We start from the raw sequence: 23,270 nt of genomic DNA, 5'->3' as shown, positions 1-23,270 counted from the left end.
TTTTTCAACTATTTGATTGAAAATTTGTCTTCTTTAATTAAAAATTTAACAATTTCGTTAAAAATTCATACGTTTGGTTGACAATTTTTATTTTTTGGTAGAAAATTAATCTTTTTATTTGAAAATCCGTTTTTTTTTTGTTGAAAATCAATATTTTCAACTGAAAACTCAACTATTCTATTTTCAGCTGGAAATTGATTTTTTCTAGTTAAAAATTCAATAATTTTAAGAAACATTGGTATTTTTTAATTGTAAATTCAACTATTTCGTTGAAAATTCACGTAATTTTGTATCTTTATCTACAGTCGTAGATTTTTCCAGATTATCTTTATTTAATCTAATTTAATAATAATGTATTACTTCATTGTTTTTTCTTCATTTATTTAGCATTTAAGCTGAAAATTTAACTATTATTTTAGTCGAATATTCCATAATTTAGTAGAAAATTAATCTCTTTGGTTGATCATTCAATTTTTGACTAAAAATTCAGTTATTCAAATATTTTTTTTGAGAAATTATCTTTTTTAGTTGAAAATTGATCTTTTTGGGTAGAAATTAATGTTGTTGGTTAACAATTAATATTTATGGCGAAAAATACAATATCTCTAGTTAAAGATTCAGAATTCCAGTTAAAAATTAATCTAGCTAAACATGAATTTTTTTAACCTAACATTTAATTATTTAGGTTTTGGTGACACTGTATATTTTTTAATATACAAATTAATTGTTTTATTTTAAAATTCAACTATTTCAGTTGAAGATTCATTGCTTTAGTTGAAAACTCTTATGTTTGGTTTATAATTAATTTTTTTTATCTAGAAATGTTACTATTTCATTTTATGTTGAAAATTATTTTTTTCAACTATTTGGTTGAAAATTTGTCTTCTTTAATTAAAAATTTAACAATTTCGTTAAAAATTCATACTTTTGGTTGACAATTTTTATTTTTTGGTAGAAAATTAATCTTTTTATTTGAAAATCCGTTTTTTGTTTCGTTTTGTTGAAAATTAATATTTTCAACTGAAAACTTAACTATTCTATTTTCAGCCGAAAATTGATTTTTTCTAGTTAAAAATTCAACAGTTTTAAGAAACATTGGTATTTTTTAATTGTAAATTCAACTATTTCGTTGAAAATTCACGTCTTTTTTTTATCTTTATCTACTGTCGTAGATTTTATCAGATTATCTTTATTTAATCTAATTTAATAATAATGTAGTACTTCATTGTTTTTCTTCATTTATTTAGCATTTAAGCTGAAAATTTAACTATTATTTTAGTCGAATATTCCATAATTTAGTACAAAATTAATCTCTTTGGTTGAACATTCAATTTTTGACTAAAAATTTAGTTATTCAATTTTTTTGTTTTAGAAATGATCTTTTTTAGTTGAAAATTTGTCTTTTTGGGTTGAAATTAATGTTCTTGGTTAAAAATTATTATTTATGGCGAAAAATACAATGCCTCTAGATAAAGATTCAGAATTCCAGTTTAAAATTAATCTAGCTAAACATGATTTTTTTTAACCTAACATTTAATTATTTAGGTTTTGGTGACAATTTATATTTTTTAGTATACAAATTAATTTTTTTGTTTGAAAATTCAACTATTTCAGTTGAAGATTCATTGCTTTAGTTGAAAACTCTTATGTTTGGTTTATAATTAATTTTTTTATCTAGAAATGTTACTATTTCATTTTATGTTAAAAATTATTTTTTTTTCAAGTATTTGGTTGAAAATTTGTCTTCTTTAATTAAAAATTTAATAATTTCGTTAAAAATTCATACGTTTGGTTGACAATTTTTATTTTTTGGTAGAAAATTAATCTTTTTATTTGAAAATCCGTTTTTTGTTTCGTTTTGTTGAAAATTAATATTTTCAACTGAAAACTCAACTATTATATTGTCAGCCGAAAATTGATTTTTTCTAGTTAAAAATTCAACAGTTTTAAGAAACATTGGTATTTTTTAATTGTAAATTCAACTATTTCGTTGAAAATTCACGTATTTTTTATCTGTATCTACTGTCCTAGATTTTTTCAGATTATCTTTATTTAATCTAATTTAATAATAATGTAGTACTTCATTGTTTTTTCTTCATTTATTTAGCATTTAAGCTGAAAATTTAACTATTATTTTAGTCGAATATTCCATAATTTAGTACAAAATTAATCTCTTTGGTTGAACATTCAATTTTTGACTAAAAATTTAGTTATTCAATTTTTTTGTTTGAGAAATTATCTTTTTTAGTTGAAAATTTGTCTTTTGTGCACATTTAATTATTTAGGTTTTGGTTGAAAATTTATATTTTTTAGTATAAAAATTAATTGTTTTGTTTGAAAATTCAACTATTTCAGTTGAAGGTTCATTGTTTTACTTTAAAACTCTTATGTTTGGTTTATAATTAATTTTTTTCATTTAAAAATGTTACTGTTTCATTTTACGTTAAAAATTGTTTTTTTTTAGTTCGAAATTCAACTATTTGGTTTGAAAATTTGTCTTCTTTAATTAAAAATTCAACGATTTTGTTAAAAATTCATATTTTTTGTTGAAAAATTCTATTTTTTGATAAAAATTTATATTTTTGTTTGTAAATTAATCTTTTTGTTCAAAAATGCATCATTTTTGTTTATAATTCAACGATTCCGCTTAAAGAATCATCATCTTATTTGCAAATTTATCGCTTTGATTGAAAATTGCCCTATTCTTTATTAAATTCATTTTATTTTTTATTGAAAATTAATTTTTTTAACAGAAAATTTAACTATTATATTCTTAGTTGATTATTTATTTTTTTGTAGTTAAAAATTAAACAATTTTTCGGTTGAAAGTTAATTTCTTTTGTTAAAAATTAATATTTTTTGTTAAAGATTCAACGTTTTGGATAAACATTCATTTCTTTGATTGAAAAGTTGTTTTTTCTTTGGACATTTTTTGGTTGAAAATGATTTTTTTAACTGAAAATGTACCTATTATTCCAGTTAAATATTCCATGATTTTAGTTAAAATTTCATCTGTTTCGCTAAACGTGAATTTTTTTAACTTAAAATTTAAGTATTTAAGTTTTGATTAACAAGTTATTTTTTTTAGTAAAAATCATTTTTTTGTTTTGTTTAAAAATGCAACTATTTCAGTTGAAGGCTCATTGTTGTAGTTGAAAACTCTTATGTTTGATTAAAAATTTTTTTTTTTAACTAAAAATGTTACTATTCCATTTTCGGTTGAAAATGATATTTTTTAATTTTTAAATTCAAATATTGGATAAACAAAATTTATAACAAAATTAAAAATATATAATTTCGTTAAAAATTCATGTTTTGTTGAAAAATTCTATTTTTTTGTAGAAAATTAATCTTTTTATTTGAAAATTAATCTTCTTGCTCAAAAATGCATCGTTTTGGATTATAATTCAACTATTCTACTTAAAGATTCATAATCTTATTAAAATATTGATCACTTTCGTTGAAAATTGAACTATTTTTTTTAAATCTGTTGTTTTTTTTGGTTAAAAATTAATTTTTTTAACTGAAAAGTTAACGATTCTATTTTTAGTTCAAAATTGATTTTTTCTAGTTAAAAATGAAACAATTTGAAGAAAAACTGGTATTTTTTAATTTGAAATTGAAGTATTTCGTTGAAAATTCACGTATTTTGTTAACTATTTGTTTGAAAGTTATTCTTCTCTAAAGATTCTTCTTTTAGGTTCAAAATTAATAATATAATTTAGTTTATATTTATAAATATTATTTATTATTATTTATATTTATATTTATTTAGTCTATAATTTTAGTTAAAAATTCATCTTTTAGGTTGGAAATAAAATTATTTGGTTGAAAGTTACTCTTTCGTTAAAAATTAATTTTTGTTGTTGAAGATTCAACATTTTAATTGAAAATTCATTTCTGGTTGACAATGTAACTGCTTTCTTGAAAATCAAATTTTATACTAAGAATTTAACTATTTTGTTAAAAATCCGTTTTTGTTTTGTTTGTTAAGGATTACATTTTAACCGAAAATTTAACTATTCTATTTTTGGTTTAAAATGTATTTTTTTTAAATGAAAATTTAACTATTTGTTTGAAAATTTATATACTTTTTGAAAAATTCTTTTTTGTAGAAAATTAATTTTTATAGTTGAAAATTCATCAGTTTGGTTAAAAATTAATTCCTTAAACTTAAAATTTGAATGTCCATTTTTGGCTGAAAATTGATGTTTTCTTGTTCAAAATTCAACAATTTGGATTAAAATTTGTTTTTTTTTTTTAATTGAAAATTCAATTTCTCCTTTTAGGTTGAAAATGCAAGTGTTCCAGTTAAATATTTATCATTTTAGTTCAAAATGTATAACTTTGGTTGAAATATGAGCTATTTTATTAGAAAACTTCTTTTTTGTTTGGACGAAAAGCAATTTTTTTGCCAAAAATTGAACTGTTTTTTTTTAATTTGTTTCTTTTTTTGTTTGAAAATTATTATTTATTTGAATTGAAAATGTAGTTATTATTAGAGTTGAATATTTCCGTAATTTTAGTTAGAAATTCATCTTTCTGGTTGAACATTCATTTTTTGACTAACAATTTTTGTTTCTACGAAAAAAAAATTTAATTTTCAATCCAAAAAGACGAATTTTTCAACCAAAAAGGATGAATTTTTAACAAAATAGTTAAATTCTCTACCAAATAGTTTCATTTTTATCCAAAAAAGATCAACTTTGTACTAAAACAGTTGAATTTTGAATAAAAAACATTTTTTTTATAACTGGATCTTTCATACAGAAAATATTTCAGTTCATTTTTCAACATTAAAATATAAATTTTAAACAAAAAATAAATTTTTTACGAAATAGTTCAGTTTTCAAGATAATAGTATAATAGCTCAATTTCTAACCAAACAGTTGCATATTTATAAAAAAAAGTTTTAATTTCTACTAAAGCAGGTAAACTTTAAAATAAAAAAGATAAACGTTGAAAAAAATGAGTTGAATTTTCAACTGAAAAGTTAACGAAAAAATGTAATTTTCTATTAATTAAAATAAATTCTGAGATTCTCATGAATTCTCAGAGAATTTGTTTCTCGGTTATATTCTCGGTAATATTCTCATTCTCGTTACCGTTCTCAGAGTAATATAACTGCCTCAGAACTCTAGCTACTGAGTTAACTGGAATCTTTTTTGGATGAAAAATGAACTATTTTTATAATAAAAAATTTTTCTGCTTTAATATAAATTTCATATTTTTTGATAAAAATGCAACTATTTGTTAGAGAATTCAACAATTTTGTTAAAGTCCTTCTTTTTTGTTAAAAATTCGTCTTTATGGATTGAAAATTCAATTTTTTTCGTAGAAAATTATTTCTTGTTAAAAAATTCATAGTTTGATCGTGAAAACTCTACTAAAATCTTTTTCAACAGAAAATTCTATAGAAGAAATTTCATTTTTTGTATGAAAATGCAACTTTTTGGTTAAAGATTGTTCTTCTTTGCTTGATAATTTAACTAATTTGTTTCAAATATTTGGTTTAATCGCTTTGTTAAGAAATAATTTTTTTTGTTAAAGATTTATATTTTAAGTTGAAAAGTTATCTCGTTCGTTAAAAGTTTAATTATTTTATTATAAATTAATCCTACATTGTGAAATTTTTCTTTATTGAAGGCTTGTTTTGAATGTCTGGTTGAAAATCTAACTGTTTAGTGAAAAATACTTCATTTTTGGTTCAGAATTCTTTTTTTAACATAAAATGGAACTTTTTCTATTTTCTAAGATTGATGGTTTTGAGTTAAAAATTCATGTTTTTTTTTTGTAAACAAATTATTTTTTAGTTTTAAAATTTCTTTTTTTTTTTGCGTAAAAATGCATTGAAGAATTTATTATTTAGACAAGAGTTTTTAAATTCGAAGTTTGCAAACAAAATGCAATAATAGAAACTGAAGTTTCATTTTCCACCTCTTTTTCGCAAAATCGAAGGTGTCCTGCATGTAAAATTTTTTCTCCTTCTACGAAGTTTCTACATGCCGGGGCAGGTTTTTGTGAAATCACAAATTTGTTCTATTGTTACTTTCATTTTTAAGGTTCGAGACTAATTTTTAATGTTTTTACATAGGCTTATGAGGCGCCTACCGACTGTCGCCGGCCATATTGCTTTTGCCGCTAGTGGTACCCTGACGATTTCAAATCCCAATAACCTGAATAGTAAAAATATTGTTAAAAATCATAAATTCTCTTAAATTCTTTTAAATACTGTCATATGTTTTTTTAAAGCTGATAAAATTTCAAAAAAAGTTGTCGAGCCTGATTTTTAATTTAATTTTTCAGTTTTTTTATAAATGAATAAATATGACGAAAAAAATGACCATTTTTTTTTATTTGACGTTCCCGGTGCTCGTCAGTAATAGAAAAATTGTTGTAATCGCCAACGTTTCATATATTTACATTATATCAAGATACTCCATCATGATACAATAAACAAAGACAATTTTTATAAACAAATTATTTGTTGAAAGTGTGTTTTCTATCATTTTCAATAATTTAACGTTTTTTTCAAAGTTATGTTGCAAGAAATTTTAATGGAAACAATATTTTAATGACAACATATTCTCTTAAGACTATTCTTGTTAATATTATAAACAAATGCATTATTCAGGCATTTGTCGTCAGAAAAATTCTTTTTTTTTGCAAGTCAATTTTTTTAAATATAATAATATAATAAAAAATATAATAAAACCTCATAATAATTTCAGAAAAATTCATAATTTATTGATAAAATTTTTATTTTTTTTGTTCAATAAGTTTAATTAAAAAATGCATCATTCCGGCATTTGTCGACGTAAAAACTCGTTCTTTTTCAGCCAGTCCTTCTAATTTCAGAAAACAATTTTTTTTTCATTCAGTACTTACAGTTGTTTAACAAAAACAGAAAAGTAGTCAAGTAATTATGAATTTTACTGAAATCATCGTAAAGTTCCAAATTGAAAGGACTGGCATTGGAAATAAACGAGTTTTTCCGTCGACAAATGGCCAAATAATGCACTTGTTTATTAAATTTGTTTGAAAAATCATAAAATTTATAAACTAATTATGAATGTTGCTGAAATTAACATGAAGTTTTTAATTAAAAGGACTGCCGTCGAAAAAAACGAATTTTTCGTCATCAGATGTCCGAATAATGCATTTGTTTATTAAATTTGTTTAAAAATAAATAAAATTTATCAAATAGAGAAGGATGTTGCTAAAATTATGGTGGAGTTCCCAATTAAAAGGATTAGCATTGAAAAAAAAACGGATTTTTCAGTCGATAAGTTCTCGAACAATGCATTTTTTTATTAAATTTGTTTGATAAAATCATAAAATTTATCAAAAAATTATGAATTTTCCGAAATTATCATGAGGTTCCTAATTTTAAAAACATGACATCGAAAAAAACGAATTTTTCTGGCATCAAATGCCTGAATAATGTATTTATTATTAAATATGTTTATGATATTAACAAAAAAAGTCTTAAGAGAAATTTTCTATATTAAAATATTGTTTCCATTCAAATTTCTTGCAATGTGACTTAAAAAACGTTAAATTATTGAAAATGATAGAAAACACACTTTTAACAAATAATTTGTTTATAAAAATTGTCTTTGTTTATTGTATCATAATGGAGTATCTTGATTTAATGTAAATCTATAAAACGTTGGCGATTACAACAATTTTTCTATTACTGACGAGTACCGGGAACGCCAAATAGAAAAAATGGTCATTTTTTCGTGATATTTATGAATTTATAAAGAAACTGAAAAATTAAATTAAAAATCAGGCTCGACAACTATCTTTGAAATTTTATCAGCTTTAAAAAAAACATCCAAATTGGTCCACAGGTTCAGCCGAAATCGTATTTTGAACCAAAAAATGTACGTTTTCTCCACTGTGCGCCGGTCAGCAGAACCGTATGATATTTCCTGTTGGCTGGTGAGCAGCACACATGCGTGTAAATACACCTTTAATCGACTTTTAACTGTCAAAATTGAAGTATGTTTTAACCAATCAGATTGTCGGATACATAAGAATTATTACGGAAATTGCCGAACACGCATTAAGATAATCTTAAGTTTTGTCTTACTAAAGCTAACCTTACACAAAAAATAAGATCATGCTTGAAATTTTAAACTTACCAAAGATCATCTTAAAGTATATCTCTGAATAAATCATGACTTAAAACCGATAAGGTGGGCTTAATGAATGCAGACTTACGCATTATCTTAAGTTCGGACTATGAATACGACCCTAATGGTGCCTACTCTTTCTAGTTCCATTTTTCGGCACCATGTGGCGTAATGGTAGACCACCATTCCCAAATAGGGACTGTGATGCCTGCAATTGACAAAATATATTTAATGAATTTCAGGTCGTCATCCGACCGATGATGTACATCGCCCTGACTTACGACCACCGTCTGATCGATGGCCGTGAGGCGGTGATGTTCCTCCGCAAAATCAAGGATGGCGTTGAAGATCCTCGAGTTATCATAGCTGGTCTCTAGGCCTCGAGACGAAAATCACCGAATTGCTTCAGAATTACGCCTCACATCCCTTCAAGGCATCTGTACAGTATATCAGGTCGCAAACTCGATTCGCAGGATCGCTGTGATTCCAGTATGAGAAAACTGCTCGGCTTGTCTTGTTCCTCTAAAATCGAAAATTCCCCACCCCCTCACCCATCCTATTTAATAAGGACACTCGGATTCTTCGGGAATTTGAGATTTTATTGAGAGGAAATCTTCGGCAACGAAGTACTGTAAATAATATAAGAAATTTATAATCTGTGATCGAGTTGGCGCGATCGAGGGGTTGCGAGGCGAAGTGGCGTCACTCGGAAAAAAGATTTAGAATCAAAGAATTGTCGACTTTTTTTGGATTTCTTTTGATTCCAGGGATCTTTTCTGGGTGTTGCTGGTTGGCTCATCAAGATTTGGATCCTTGGTTGATTGTCCTCGAGGAAAATTGTGTGTGTGTTTTTTTTTATGGAGATACATTGAAACTACATAACAGATTTATCGGTCACTGCTAAACTATACTCATTTCATTGTCAGTAAGAGATTTCATTAGTGCTTCAAGGGCTGCGAATTAGCCATATCGTTGAAAAAAAAAACCATTAAAGTGTTGTCACTTTTATCGCAATAGTTTGTAATTAATTTTTATCATGACGAGGCATCACTGAAAAACGAATATTGCCGATCGAAGCCAGAAGCAGATACTCTTCTTCGCATATAGATGTATCGAAAAGTAATAAACACGCCGATCAAAGTGATTTTTGACCCTCTTTTCGAATTTTGTTAACCTCAATTTATCCAACGAATTTTATGAGACCGGGTTTTCACAGAAAAAAATCCTTCCAACTTGATTTTAGCTGTTTTTTTTTTTTTAATAATTAGTTTAGTTGTTATCCTTTTCAATTATATTTGTTATTTTTAAGCATACATTTCAATTTACAGAATTTTTAAATGCAGTTTTAAAGACTTAAACAATTAAAAATTAGAGGCGTTTAACATCGAAGATTTTGGATAGAAAAACATTTTTAGTTGATCAACTGTGAATATAAATTGATAAATGATTTTTTTTAATTGAATTATACTTTAAATAACTTCAAAATAAGATAATTAGAGGGTTTTATTAAATTTCAATTCTAATTTTAGTCTAAAATATTCCATTTTTAGACCATGAAATTTGAAATTTTTTAATTAGGAAAAAGAGCAGTTGCCTAAGATTTAGAAATATCTGTTAGTTTAAAATCAGTAGTTATAAATTAAATATTCAAAACTAAACTTTGAATGTTACAATTTTAATTGTTCGATTTAACAAAATTTAATTTGTTAGTCGAATTGTTGAATTTTTATGTTTAAATAACAAATAAAAAATTATTATTCTAAGAAAAAAATGGAGTAAGTTGAAGAGGTATTTTAGATTTGAAAAAATTCTAAATTACTTAAAAATTCTAAATGATTTCAAATAATTTAAAAAAAAACATGTAGATGTTTCAAGATTTTGAAATAAAATTTTGAAGAATTTAAAAAAATTTTAAACTCTTTCAAATAAAAATAATTTAACGTTTAATGTGAAGCAGAAATTTTCAAATTTGAACAAAAACCGAGTTAGTACTGGAAATTTTCGAAAAGGAGAAAAATTCTGAATTGGAACCCAGTTGAACTGGGAATTTTCAATTTTTAACCAATTCTGAGCTGGAATTGGAATTTATTCAGGAGAATAACAATTTTCAATGGAAAATTGAATTTTTCAAGCAAAATTATTATTTTGTGTTGAAACGATGTATTTTCGAAACAAGTTAAAATTATGAATTGGGACGCGGAATTTTACAAAAAAAATTATAATTTTTACAATGAGTTGAAATGGAGAATTTTCGAAAAGAATGAAATTCTGGATTTGAAAAGGGACTTTTTCTAAAAGAATTAATATTTTGGATTTAAATAGGGAATTTCCATTTTCTAACCAATTCTGAGCTGGAATTAGAATTTAAAATTTCTTAAAATGATATAATTTTAAACATTTTTAAAATTCATTGATTGTATCTTCAATTTAGAGTCAGATAGTAAATGAGACTTATGAATGAAAAAAAATTGCCGAAAATATATATTATTACCGAATTATAAAATTTCCCAAATTTCAAATTACAAATTCTATTTTTTGATCAAAATTGATCTTTCCTAGTTCAAAATTTAGCTATTTGTTTGAAAATTTAACTCTTTGATTGAGAATTAATGCACTTTTTTAATAGTCGTCTTTTTGTTTAAAAAAATAATCTTTTTGGTGGAAAATTCCACTATTTGATAAAAAATTCATTTATATTTTTGAAAATTAAAATTTACACTTGAAAAGTTAGGAATTTGAAGCGGTTTAAATTTAATTCAATATAACACATTATTTTACCTAAATAAGCACTAAATTTAAAGCATAAGTAGATAAAATAAAAATTTGAATTTTTTATTTAAATTCATGGACTTTAGAGACAAATTCAAGAAATGATTAATTATGTTTTTGGTATCATTTGATTATTAAATTAATCTATCGTGCTAAATTATTTAATAAAATATTTTAATATTAATTAAACTCCTCGATACTAAAAAAAAAACATTTGCAATAAATTTGCGAAAGTTAAACCTTGAAAAACCATTAGATACCTGGAAAAAACCTGGAATTGTCAGGGCATTTTTTTAGAATTTGAGTAGACGCCCTGAATATATCTTACCTCCCTAAGCGTATTGAAAATGGAAAAATTGAATTTACGCCTAAAATATATAAAAGACATATAAATATATAAGACATATAAAATATATGTCCCTTTGACATAAAAAAGTAATATTTTAAATTTATTTATTTTTATTTATTCACTGAGAATCTTTTTTATTGAATATTCATACTATTTATTATTTTTATGAAAATTCGTCTGTTCTAGTATAATATTAATCACCTTAGTGAAAAATTCATCGTTATGATTGAAAATTCAATGCTTTGGTTGCTAACTTAACTATTTTTGTCGAAAATTCGTTATTTCTTTTGTTTAAATTATTTTTTTAACTCAAAATTTAACTATCCTAATTTTGGTTGAAAATGTATGTCTGTTAATTTCAAAATTTTAGTTGAAAATTCTTTTCTTTGTGCTGAAAATTTAATTTTTGTAGAAAATTCGTCTGATAAGATTCGTCTGGCATAAAAATTCAATATTTTCAATCAAAATTTTCTTCTTTATAACTGAAAATCTGCCTTGAAAATTCATATTTACGGTCTACAAATTCAACTGATTTCTATAGATTTTTTGTTCTTGAACAAAATTTTTTTAACTGAAAATTTAACTATTTCATGTTTAGTTTAAAATGTATCTCCTTTGGTTTAAAATCAAACTATTTGGTTGAAACTTTATTATCTGGCTGAAAATTCGTCTTTTGTGGTTTCTTGCTGAAGATTCATCATTTTAGACTTAAGTTAAAAAGAATTTTCTCTGGGTTCAAAATTTAACTGTTTTGTAGAAAAGTCGTATTTCTGGCATAAAAAATCAATATTTTGGATGACATTTTTTTCTTTATTGGCTGAAAAATCTTTCTTTATTTAATATTCCACTTGGTTGTTGAAAATTCATATTTTCGGTCTGAAAATTCAACTGCTTTGTTGAGCTTTTGTTTGTTTTAAATTAAATAAGGTAGAATCTTAATTTTATTGGTTGAAAACTGAAATATTTTTGTTAAAAATTCGTAATTATTTTTTTTCACCCTTAAATTGAATATCTACTTTTTGACGATAATTCAACTATATGGTTAAAAACTATTTTTTTTTGGTTAAAGATTCAAATTTAAAAAATTTTTTGTGGTAATATCAACTATTACATTTTTCGTTGAGATGTCATTTTTTGGTCAAAGATTCGTCTCTTTGGTTAAAAATTGAACTATTTTGTTAAAAATTAATATTTTCAACTTAAAATTTATTTATTTTATTTTTGGTTTAGAATGATTCATGTTTTTGTTTAAAAATTATAATATTTTGCTGAAATATCGTTTTTTTTTCAAATTCATTTTTCTAACTGAAAATTCAACTACAATCGAACTTTGATAAAAAGAAACTTGATTTTTCTGAAAACTTATCTACTTTAGTTGAAAATTGAACTATTTAGTTAAAACTTCATGCATATGTTTGAAAATTCGTCTTTTGTGGAAAATATAAATGATCTTGGTGAAAAACTCATCTTTTTGATTGAAAAATAATCTCTTTGGTTTCAAAGTTAATTATTTTATTCAAATTTAGTTGTTTTTTTGTTTTTTTAAACTTAAAATTTAACTCTTATTTTTGTTTGAAAATTAAACTAATGTGGTTAAAAGTTAGTTCTTTTTTTTTGATAAATATTCACCATTTTATATTTTAATTAAAAATTCATATCTTTGATTAAAACTTAACAAATATATGGAAAATTCGTGTTTTTTTTTGTCGTTTAAACCAAAAATTTAACTCTTTCATTTTTGGTTGAAAATTGATCTTTGTTAGTCGAAAATAATTTTTTTTTTAATATTCATAATTTTGGATTTCAATTAAAAATTCATTTCTTTGATTAAAACTTTAACTATATTGTTGAAAATTGCATTTTTGCTTGGATATTGATCTTTTTTTATTGAAAAATCATTTATTTTGTTGAAAACTCATATTTTTGGGGAAAAATTCAATTCTTTTGGCAAAAAATTCATATTTTGTTTGAAAATTTATTATTTTTAGTTCAAAATTACTCATTTCTTTGGTTGAAAATTAATATATTTGGTTGAAAAATCATTTTTTTTTCAAATTCATTTTTCTAACTGAAAATTTAACTACAATCGAACTTTGATAAAAAGAAACTTGATTTTTCTGAAAATTCGTCTTTTGTGGAAAATATTAATGCTCTTGTTGAAAAATTCACATTTTCTATTGAAAAATAATTTCTTTGATTTCAAAGTCAACTATTTTGTTGAAATTTCGTTGTTTTTTTTTTTAAATTAAAATTTAACTCTTTCATTTTTATTTGAAAATTCAACTAATATGTTTAAAATTTTATTATTGTGTTTAAATATTTATCATCTTAGATTTTAATTAAAAAATCATATCTTTGATTAAAACTTAACTAATTTATGGAAAATTCTTTTTTTTTTCTTTTAAACTTAAAATTTAACTCTTCCTTTTTTTTGCTAAAAATTGATCTTTGTTAGTTGAAAATTAAGTTTTTTTGTCGAATATTCATAATTTGAGATTTTAATTAAAAGATCATTTCTTTGATTAAAACTTTAACTACGTTGTTGAAAATTGCATGAAATTGATCTTTTTAATTGAAAATTCATTTATTTTTGTTGAAAACTCATTTTTTTTTGGGAAAAATTTAATTCTTTTGTAAAAAAATTCCTATTTTGTTTGAAGACTCAAATTGAAAAAAGAAATTGTGGTGATATCAACTACTAGAGTTGTCGCTAAAAAGTCATGTTTTTTTTTGTCAAACCTTCATCTCTTTGGTTGAACATTTAACTATTTTTTAAGAATTTTTTTTTATGGGGAGAGGGGTTCAAATAATAAAATAATAAACATTATAAATCTCGTAGGTGTAAGGTTTATTTTATACCTGAAAAAACGTATAACATTCAGGGAAAATCAATAATGGTTTCATTATTATTACTATTCATAAACATTTATTTTCAATGTTTTATTTTTTTTTTAACTTATATTTCTATGATTAAAATTATTATGATTGTCAGAGATCTCTGTCAGGTCGAGGAAGATCTTCCACGTCCAGCTCATATTTTTTAAACAAAGGTTCGAAATATTCGTATAAAGTTTGGATCGTGTGGACAGAATGTTCTCGTTGAGATTTTATCACATCTTCTAAGGATTTTTCGGAACTTTCCGATTCTTCCTTGGATTTTTTACGAGATTGAATCTGTGGTTCTGTTTTGCACAAGACGCAAGCGCCTCTTCTTGTCATACTTAAAATGTCTTGGATTTCTTGTGGAATTTTCACTTCTTCTGGTAAAGCAGTGGCGAGAGCTTTATATACTCCTAGAGCAAAGGCTATTTTGAAAGCTTCTGCGTAGCCAGTGTCAAATCCCTCTTGAAGAACAGAATCTGAACCGGCGTCAATTCCTTCTCTAAATCCTATCTTAAATTAAAAATTAATTAATTACATTCCGATAGAAGAAGATTTTTTTTAAATCTGAATTTTTTAAATTTACAATTGTTGACTTTAAAAACTTTCAACTAGAAATTGTAGAATTTGGACGATTTTAATAGGAAATCGTATAATTTCAAATCTCTCAATTTAAATCACTTAAGGTTTAACAAAAATCTTAAAAATTCTCGGTTTATTCATAATTGATGCTTAATGCGGCAATTTATTTTATTTCATGACGTTCATTCTAAAGATTCTTTAACAAAACAGAGCAAATAATGACAAAATAAATAAATTTTAAACCAAATACGTAAATTTTCCACTAAAAAATATCAATTTCCAACAAAAAATGGAATAGTAAAATTTTTAGTTGAAAACATTAATTTTGTAAAAAAAAACGGATTCTCATGAAAATAGTTCAATTTTAAACCAAACAGTAGAATTTTCAACTAAAAGTATGGAATATTCAATTGAAATACGTCCAATTTTCAGTTAAAAAATTACTTTCCACAACAAAAATCACATTGAACAAAAAAAAATAATAATAACGCTAAAAAAATAGTTACATTTTCAAACGAAATGATGAATTTCCCACTAAAATTGTAAATCTTTAACTGGAATAGTTGAAATGGAAACCAGAAAGATGAATTTTCAACCAGGTAGATTAATTTCTACACAAAAATATAGATTTTTCACTAAAAAATATCACTTTTCAACCAGAACTTCAGTAATTAAATTTTTAATGCAAAATTGATGTTTAACCAACGAGATGATATTTTATCTACAATTATTGAATATTCGACTGGAAAATAGATCAATTTTCAGTTTAAAAAACAAAATAATTTTCTACCAAAAAATAAACGAATTTTGATCAAAATGGTCGAATTTTCGACAAAAAAATTCCTTTTCATAAAAAAAACTAGTTTTTAACATAATAACTCATAATTTTCAAGAAAAAAGTTTAAGTTTCAACCAAGTCATTTTATTTTAAACTAAAAAAATTAATATTTAACTGGAATACTTGAAATTTTTAAGCGAAAAAAAAAAATTTTTAAACAAGAAGATTAACTTGCAAGGAAAAAGATAAATTTCTTTTTAAAAAATCGATTTTTAACTAAATATGTAGATTTGCAAATGAAATAGTTGAATTTTCAATAAAAAAAGACAAATTTTCATCCAAATTGTTGAATTCTGAACATGAAAAGATCAATTTTCAATCAAAAATGGACATTGAAATATTTAGTTGATGGAATGAATTTTTAACTAAACTGATGAATTATTAACTATAATTATGGAGCTCCAACTGAAATAGTTTAATTTTTTACTAAAAGATAAATTTTCAACCATAAAGATTATTTTCTACAAAAAAGGCGAATCGTTCACAAAGTACATAAATTTTCAAACAAGTAGTTTAATTTCTAAATAAATAAAAGAAATTAAATTTTTACTGTTTTTCTACTGTGATCAGAAGTCAATTGCCGGATTTTTAATTGAATTCCCGACCATTTCCCGGTTTCACGCGCAAGTCGCTACCCTGCAATTTTGTATAAAGTTTTGTTATTAGAATTCAATTTTAAAGAGGATTTTGCATTTTTATTTAATCAACGTTTAATTCTTCATTTAAAGTTTAAGTTGTAAAATGTAAAGCATTTTTTAATGAAGATGGATTAATTTGAAAAGCTTTATATTTAAAGAATTTTAAATGTGAATAATAATTTTGGGAAGTTCTTAAAAACCAAGTGGTTTTATTTTACAAGTAAAGCATCTTAATACAGACTTCACACTCTTTCCCCAATTCCCCTCTTCTCCATTAAAAAAAAAATCCTGTTTTTTCTCCTGTTTTCAAGAAACTTCTCCATTTTCTCTTCCTTTTAATTAAATGCGAACTAAATTAATAGCACTCACTAATTAAATCCAACTATTTTTCATTGAAAGTTCATTCTTTTTAAGTGACAAGTCTATTTTGTCGAAAATTCTTTTTGGTTTGGTAGAAAATTAATTTGTTTTACCGAATTTTATTTGAAAATTCTACTATTTGATTGAACTTTCAGCTATTTTGTTAAACATTCTTTCTTCTTATTATTGGTTGGAAACTAATTTTTTTAATTGCAAATTTAACTATTGTTTTTTTGATAGAAAATTAGCGTTGAAAATTCAACTATTACATTTTTCATTGAGAATTCATATTTTTCGGCTGAAATTTATACTACTTGGTTGAAAGTTGAACTACATTGTTAAAAATTCATTTTATTGGCTGAATATTTAACTAATTTGTTAAAAATTCTTTCTCTTTCGATTGAAAATTAATTAAAACATATCCTTTAAACTGAAAAATTAGGCATTCCATTATTGGTTGAAAATTGTGCGCTTTTAGTTGAATATTCAACAATTTGGTCGAAAATAAATGAGAAATCTTTCTTTGTTTAAATTTAAATACTTGGTTAAAAATGGAACTAATTTAGTAAAAATTCACTTTATTTGTCGAAAATTAAACTACTTTGTTAAAATTGTTTTTTATTTGGTTGAACACTAATTTTTTGAACTGAAAATTTAACTATTCCATTATGAGTTGAAAATTTACCGTTTATAGTTGAAAATTTTGAAAAAATTAAAAGTTGAAAAAGTTGTAAGAAAAATAATTAAAGGTTGAAAGTACTTGGTAATTCTTTAAAAAATTGTTGAAACAAAAAAAAACCGCATCGAAATATTTCGGAGACAAATCTAGGGGAGTTTTTAGTTTTTGTATAGGACTATTGGTTTTTTTTTATAAATTAATTACATAGGTTTCAAATCCATATCTGTGGCTAACTTCAAGGTTGTAAATTTTTAGGGATAGAAAATTATAAGAATACTCAATCGTGGAATAGAAAAAAGCGATAGACAAAGATTCAAATTCATATTAAATAGATATAAAGAAGTAAACAAAAAATAAGGGGACTTTGGTTACGAAATATAGAGAAAGACATACAAGATAATTGAGAGTAGTAAATCTCTGGTAGTAATAGGAAAAGATAGCATTTTAGGGATGACATGTGATCCATTCAGAGATGTAACGAAAGATAGAACATTTCTAGCTTTTCCTATATCCTCAAATTTTTTTTTTTTTAATCTTGTTGCTTCCATCAGGGCAAAACATTCAGGTTGACGTGGATAGGTTAATGATAGAGTAAAATAAAGAAGAGAGGATTGAAAATGATTTGCCTAAATTTCGATTGAGAAAAAGATAAAAAAGGGTAGACGTTCATAGATGTAGTATAGGATGAAATATATAAGAGGATATTGAAAAAGGTGAACAGGAATTTAGATTTATAGAGATAGAAAAAGATTAAAATTAATATACAAATCAGAGGATAAGATAGAGATGAGCGGATGGAAAAAGATAGACGTGAACTTAGATTGAAAAATAAATAAAGGATAGTATGATACAGAGAAAAGGACATTGAAAGAGATAGACGGGAATTTATATTTACAGAAATATAAAAAGATTGACATGAATAGATAAATGATAGGATGAAATAGAGAAGAGAGGATGGAAAAAGATAGACATTGATATATGTAGGATACGATGAGACACAGGAGAGAAAATTAAAAAAGCTAGGCGGGAATTTAGATTAACAGAGATAGACATGAGTAGATAAAAGATAGGATGAGATACAGAGGGTGGAAAAAGATGGAAGTGAATTTAAATTGTATAATAAATAGAAAAATATAGACATTGATAGATTTAGGATACCATGAGATAGTAAAGAGGAGATTAGAAAAGATAGACAGGAATTTAGATTGGCATAGAGATAGAGAAATATTGACGTGGATATATAAAGGATAGGATGAGATTGAGAATATAGAATTGCTAAATATAGACGTGAATCTATATTGACAAATAGATAAAAAAAGATAGGCGTTAATAGACGTAGAATACGATGAGATAGAGAAGAAGAGATTAAAAAAGATGGGCGGAAAATTAGATTTTGACAGAGATAGACAGATATTGACGTGGATAGATAATGGATAGGATAAGATAGAGAAGAGAGGATGGAAAAAGATAGATGTGAATTTAGATTGAAAAAAAAGACATTGATAGATGTAGGATACGATGAGATAGAGAAGAGAAGATTAAAAAAGCTAGACGGGAATTTAGAATAACAGATACAGAAACATATTGACGAAAATAGAAATAAATTGAAATTGAAAAATATAGATGGAAATTTACATTAACCGAAAGACAAAAAAATATTTACGTGGATAGATAAAAGATAGGGTGAGATAGGGAAAAGGGGACAGAAAAAGATAGACGTAAATATAGATTTAATAAAAGATAGAAAACGTTCAACGTTGATAAATGTAGTATGGGACGAGATAGAGAAGATGAGCTTGGATAAGGTAGACGGGAATTTAGATTTACAGAGATAGAAGAAGATTTACATAAATAGATAAAGGATGGGGCGAGTAGAGAAGACAAAGATTGACAAGAATATATCAAAGATAGGATGAGATATATTGAAGAGAGGATGGAAAAAGATAGAAGTGAATTTTGATTGAAAAATAAATAGAAAAAGATCGACCTTGATAGATTTAAGATACGAGGAGATAGAGAGGAGATTTAAAAACATAGACATTTAGATTGACAAAGTGATAGAGAAATATGGATGTAGATATATAAAGGATAGGATGAGATAGAGAAGAGGCAGGAGAAAAAATAAACGTGAATTTAGATTGAAAAGCAGATGAAGGATAGGATGAGACAGAGAAGAGGAGATTGAAAGAGATAGACGCGGATTTATATTAACAGAAATATAAAAAGATCGACATGAATAGATCAAGGATAAGATGAGATAGAGAAGAGAGAATCGCTAAATATAGACGTGAATTTATATTGACAAAGAGATAAAAAAAGATAGGCGTTGATAGACGTAGCATACGATGAGATAGAGAAGAAGAGATTAAAAAAGATGGGCGGAAAATTAGATTTGACAGAGAGATAGACAAATATTGACATAGATAGATAAAGGGTAGGATAAGATAGAGAAGAGAGGATGGAAAAAAATAGGTGTGAATTTAGATTGGAAAAGATAGACATTGATACATGTAGGATATGACGAGATAGAGAAGAGAAGATTAAAAAAGATAGAGGGGAATTTAGATTAACAGAGAGAAAGAAAAATATTGAAGAGGATAGAAAAATGGTAGGATGAGTTACAGAGGAAATTGAAAAAGATAGATGGAAATTTACATTAACCGAGAGACAGCAAAATATTGACGTGAATAGATAAAAGATAGGATGAGATAGAGAAGAGGGAACAGAAAAAGATAAGACGTACATTTAGATTTAAAGAAAGATAGAAAAAGATAAACGTTGATATATGTAGTATAGGATGAGATAGAGAAGAGGAGATTGTAAAAGGTAGACGGGAATTTAGATTTGCAGAGATAGAAGAAGATTTACACGAACAGGTACAGGATGGGACAAGTAGAGAAGAGGGAATGAAAATAGATAGACGAGAACTTAGATTGAAAAATAGGTAAAGGATAGGCTGAGATAAATAAGAGTGGATTGCTAAATATAGACGTGAATTTAGATTGAAAAATAGATTTTAAAAAATAGACGTTGATAGATGAAGGATACGAAAATCTTTGAAATCTGTTAAAACCTGTTGAAATCCTTTGAAAGTTTTAAAATTCCACAAAATCTTGAAAATAATTAGACGTTTGAAATCCCTTACATATAAACTGAATTAAACATAAACATGTTCATAAAAGTTCCCTCGAAAAAAAGTTTAAATCCTTAGAAATCTTTGAAATCCCTTCAGATCCTTGGAGATTTAATAAAATCCTTTAAATCTTGAAAATTCCTTGAAAATTCCTTGAAATGCCTTAAAATCCCTTTATATATTTGCAATCGCTGAGAATCCCTTAAAATTCAATGAAATTTCATGTATTTTCCGAAACTTTCTAGAAATACTTTGAAGTCTTTGAAAATCCTACAAAATTCTTTAAGATCCCTTGAAATATTTTGTAACTCTTATAATTATTTAAAATCCTTTAAAATTCCTTGAAATCTTTGGAGATCGAAAAATCCATTCAAGATAGTATAAATAATTTGAAAGGCCTTAATTGTAATTTTAATTTAACTTATTTATTAATGTTCTCTTTTGAAAAACTCGTTCAAATTCCTAGAAATAAAATCCCTTGAAATCTCTGAAGATTTTATTAAATCCTTCAATCTTTCGAAATTCCTCGAAGAACCTTAAAAACATTTGAAATCTTGGAAATTCCTTGAAATTTTATTGTATCTAATTTAATTAAAAATTTATTTATTACTCGGAAATTAAAAAAAAATTTAATTAAATTAAAATTAAAAAAATCAATTTAATTTAATTTATTTTCTAAAGTTCCCTAGAAATCCCTTGAAATACTTGGAAACCCTACAAAATTCTTTGAAATCCCTTGACATATTTAAAAAAGTAAAAATCATCTAAAAACCCTGGAAATGTTTCGGAATTCGTTAAAATCCGTGTAAAAATTATAATCTTTTGCTTTCTTTGGAATCCCTAAAACCTCCTGATATGTTTGAAAATCTTTAAAATCTCTTGAAGTTGTTATAAAATCTGGCGAAATCGCTTGAAATTCATTAAAATTCTCAGAAGTTCAAACTAAATGAAACTTATTCATTTAATATATTTTTTTCAATTATGTCGGGAATTGTATTATTCGAGAAGGTTCCAATTGGGAAATTTTATTATTCGGGAATTTTTCAATTTGGGAATTTTATTTTTCTGGAATTTTAAATTATATTATTCGGATTTTTTTATATTCTGGAATTTTATTACTCGGGAGTTTTATTATTTAGAAATTTTATTATTCGTGACTTTACCAATTCGGGAATTTTAAAACTCGGGAATGTTTTTATTCGGAAATTTTATTATTCAGGAATTTTCCAATATGGGAATTGTATTTTTCGAGAACTTTATAATTTTGAAATTTTATTATTCGTGAATTTTCCAATTCGGGCATTTCAGTATTGCGGAATTTTATTTTTCTGTCATTTTATTATTTGGGAATTTTTTAGTTCGGGAATTTTATTACTCGGAAGTTGTATTATTTGGAAATTTTATTATTCGGGAATCTTATTAATCGTGACTTTTCCAATTCGGGTATTTTATTATTCGGGAATGTTCCAAATTCGAAAATTTTATTCTTCGGGAATTTTATAATTTGAAAATTTTATTATTCATGAATTTTCCAATTCGGGAATTTCATTATTCGGGAATATCATTTTTCTGGAATTTTCCAATTCGGGAATTTTATCACTCGAAAGTTTTATTATTTGGAAATTTTATTATTCGGGAATTTTATTATTTGTGACTTTTCCAATTCGGAAATGTTATTACTCGGGAATGTTCCATTTCGAGAATGTTATTATTCGAGAATTTTATTATTAGGAAATTTTATAATTCGGAAATTTTATTATTCGTAAATTTTCCAATTCAGAGAATTTATTTGTTGAGAATTGTATTATTTGTTAGTTTTATTATTCGGCAATGTTCCAATTTGGGAATTTTCATATTCGGAAATTTTATTATTCAGAAGTTTTATTCTTTAGAAATTTTATTAATCGTGACTTTTCCAATTCGGGAATTTTATTACTAGGGAATTTTCCAATTCGGAAATTTTATTCTTCTGAAATTTTATTTTTCGGGAACTTTATAATTTGGAAATTTTATTATTCGTGAATTTTCCAATTTGGGAATTTCATTTTTCTGGAATTTGATTACTCGGGAATTTTCCAATTTGGGGATTTTATTACTCGAAAGTTTTATTATTTGGAAATTTATTATTCGGGAATTTTATATTTCGGGAACTTTATAATTAGGAAATTTTATTATTCATGAATTTTCCAATTTGAGAATTTCATTTTTCTGGAATTTGATTACTCGGAAATTTTTCAATTCGGGAATTTTATTATTCGGAATTTTTATTATTTAGCAATTTTATTATTCGGGAATTTTATGACACGGGAATGTTCCAAATCGGGAATTTTATTATTAGGAAATTTTATTCGCAAATTTTCCAATTCAGAAATTTTATTTGTTGGGAATTTTATTATTTGATAATTTTATTATTCGGCAATGTTCCAATTTGTAAATTTTATTATTCGGCAATGTTCCAATTTGTAAATTTTATTATTCTTGAATTTTCCAATTCAGGAATTTCATTATTTAGGAATTATCCAATTCAGGAATTTCATTATTCGGGAATTTACCAATTCGTAAATTTTATTATTCGGGAATGTTATTTTTCGGAAATTTTATTATTCGGAAATTTTCCAATTCGGGAATATTACAGTGTTTTAAAAAGAATTAAAAAGAATTAAAGCGAATTAAAAATAATTAGAAAGAATTAAAAAGAAAATCTAGTGTGATACTCTATATTGAATTAAACAGAGACAATAAAAGACTGACAAAATTTAGGGCCTCGCAATAAAAATCACGAATGTACGTTTTCCGAGATGAAAAATCCGGAAATAGTAAAAAAAAAGCCAGAAAATCCGCTCAACGTAAAAAAATCAAGAGATTTCCTGATAAACGAGGACGTCTGGTCACCCTATGTAT

General features: G+C 24.8%; 2 protein-coding genes across 2 annotated transcripts in view; one reads left to right on the top strand and one right to left on the bottom strand.

The window, feature by feature from the left end:
• Positions 1–9,285, top strand: part of LOC117172640 (dihydrolipoyllysine-residue succinyltransferase component of 2-oxoglutarate dehydrogenase complex, mitochondrial) — a 30,351-nt gene extending 21,066 nt beyond the window's left edge. The window contains exon 9 of the mRNA XM_033360749.1: positions 8,384–9,285. Within this exon, the coding sequence (XP_033216640.1) occupies positions 8,384–8,518 (135 nt within the window). The 3' untranslated portion in view covers positions 8,519–9,285. The remainder of the gene's footprint in view (positions 1–8,383) is intronic.
• Positions 9,286–14,098: 4,813 nt separating this feature from the next.
• The window catches only part of LOC117173064, a 33,409-nt gene continuing 24,237 nt past the window's right edge, over positions 14,099–23,270 (bottom strand). The window contains exon 2 of the mRNA XM_033361443.1: positions 14,099–14,652. Coding sequence (XP_033217334.1) covers positions 14,248–14,652 — 405 coding nt within the window. The 3' untranslated portion in view covers positions 14,099–14,247. The remainder of the gene's footprint in view (positions 14,653–23,270) is intronic.

Source organism: Belonocnema kinseyi, chromosome 5 (assembly GCF_010883055.1).
Source record: "Belonocnema kinseyi isolate 2016_QV_RU_SX_M_011 chromosome 5, B_treatae_v1, whole genome shotgun sequence".
Lineage (NCBI taxonomy): Eukaryota > Metazoa > Arthropoda > Insecta > Hymenoptera > Cynipidae > Belonocnema > Belonocnema kinseyi.
The sequence above is the reverse complement of the archived record's forward strand: the minus strand, read 5'-3'. Positions and strand labels throughout refer to the sequence as shown.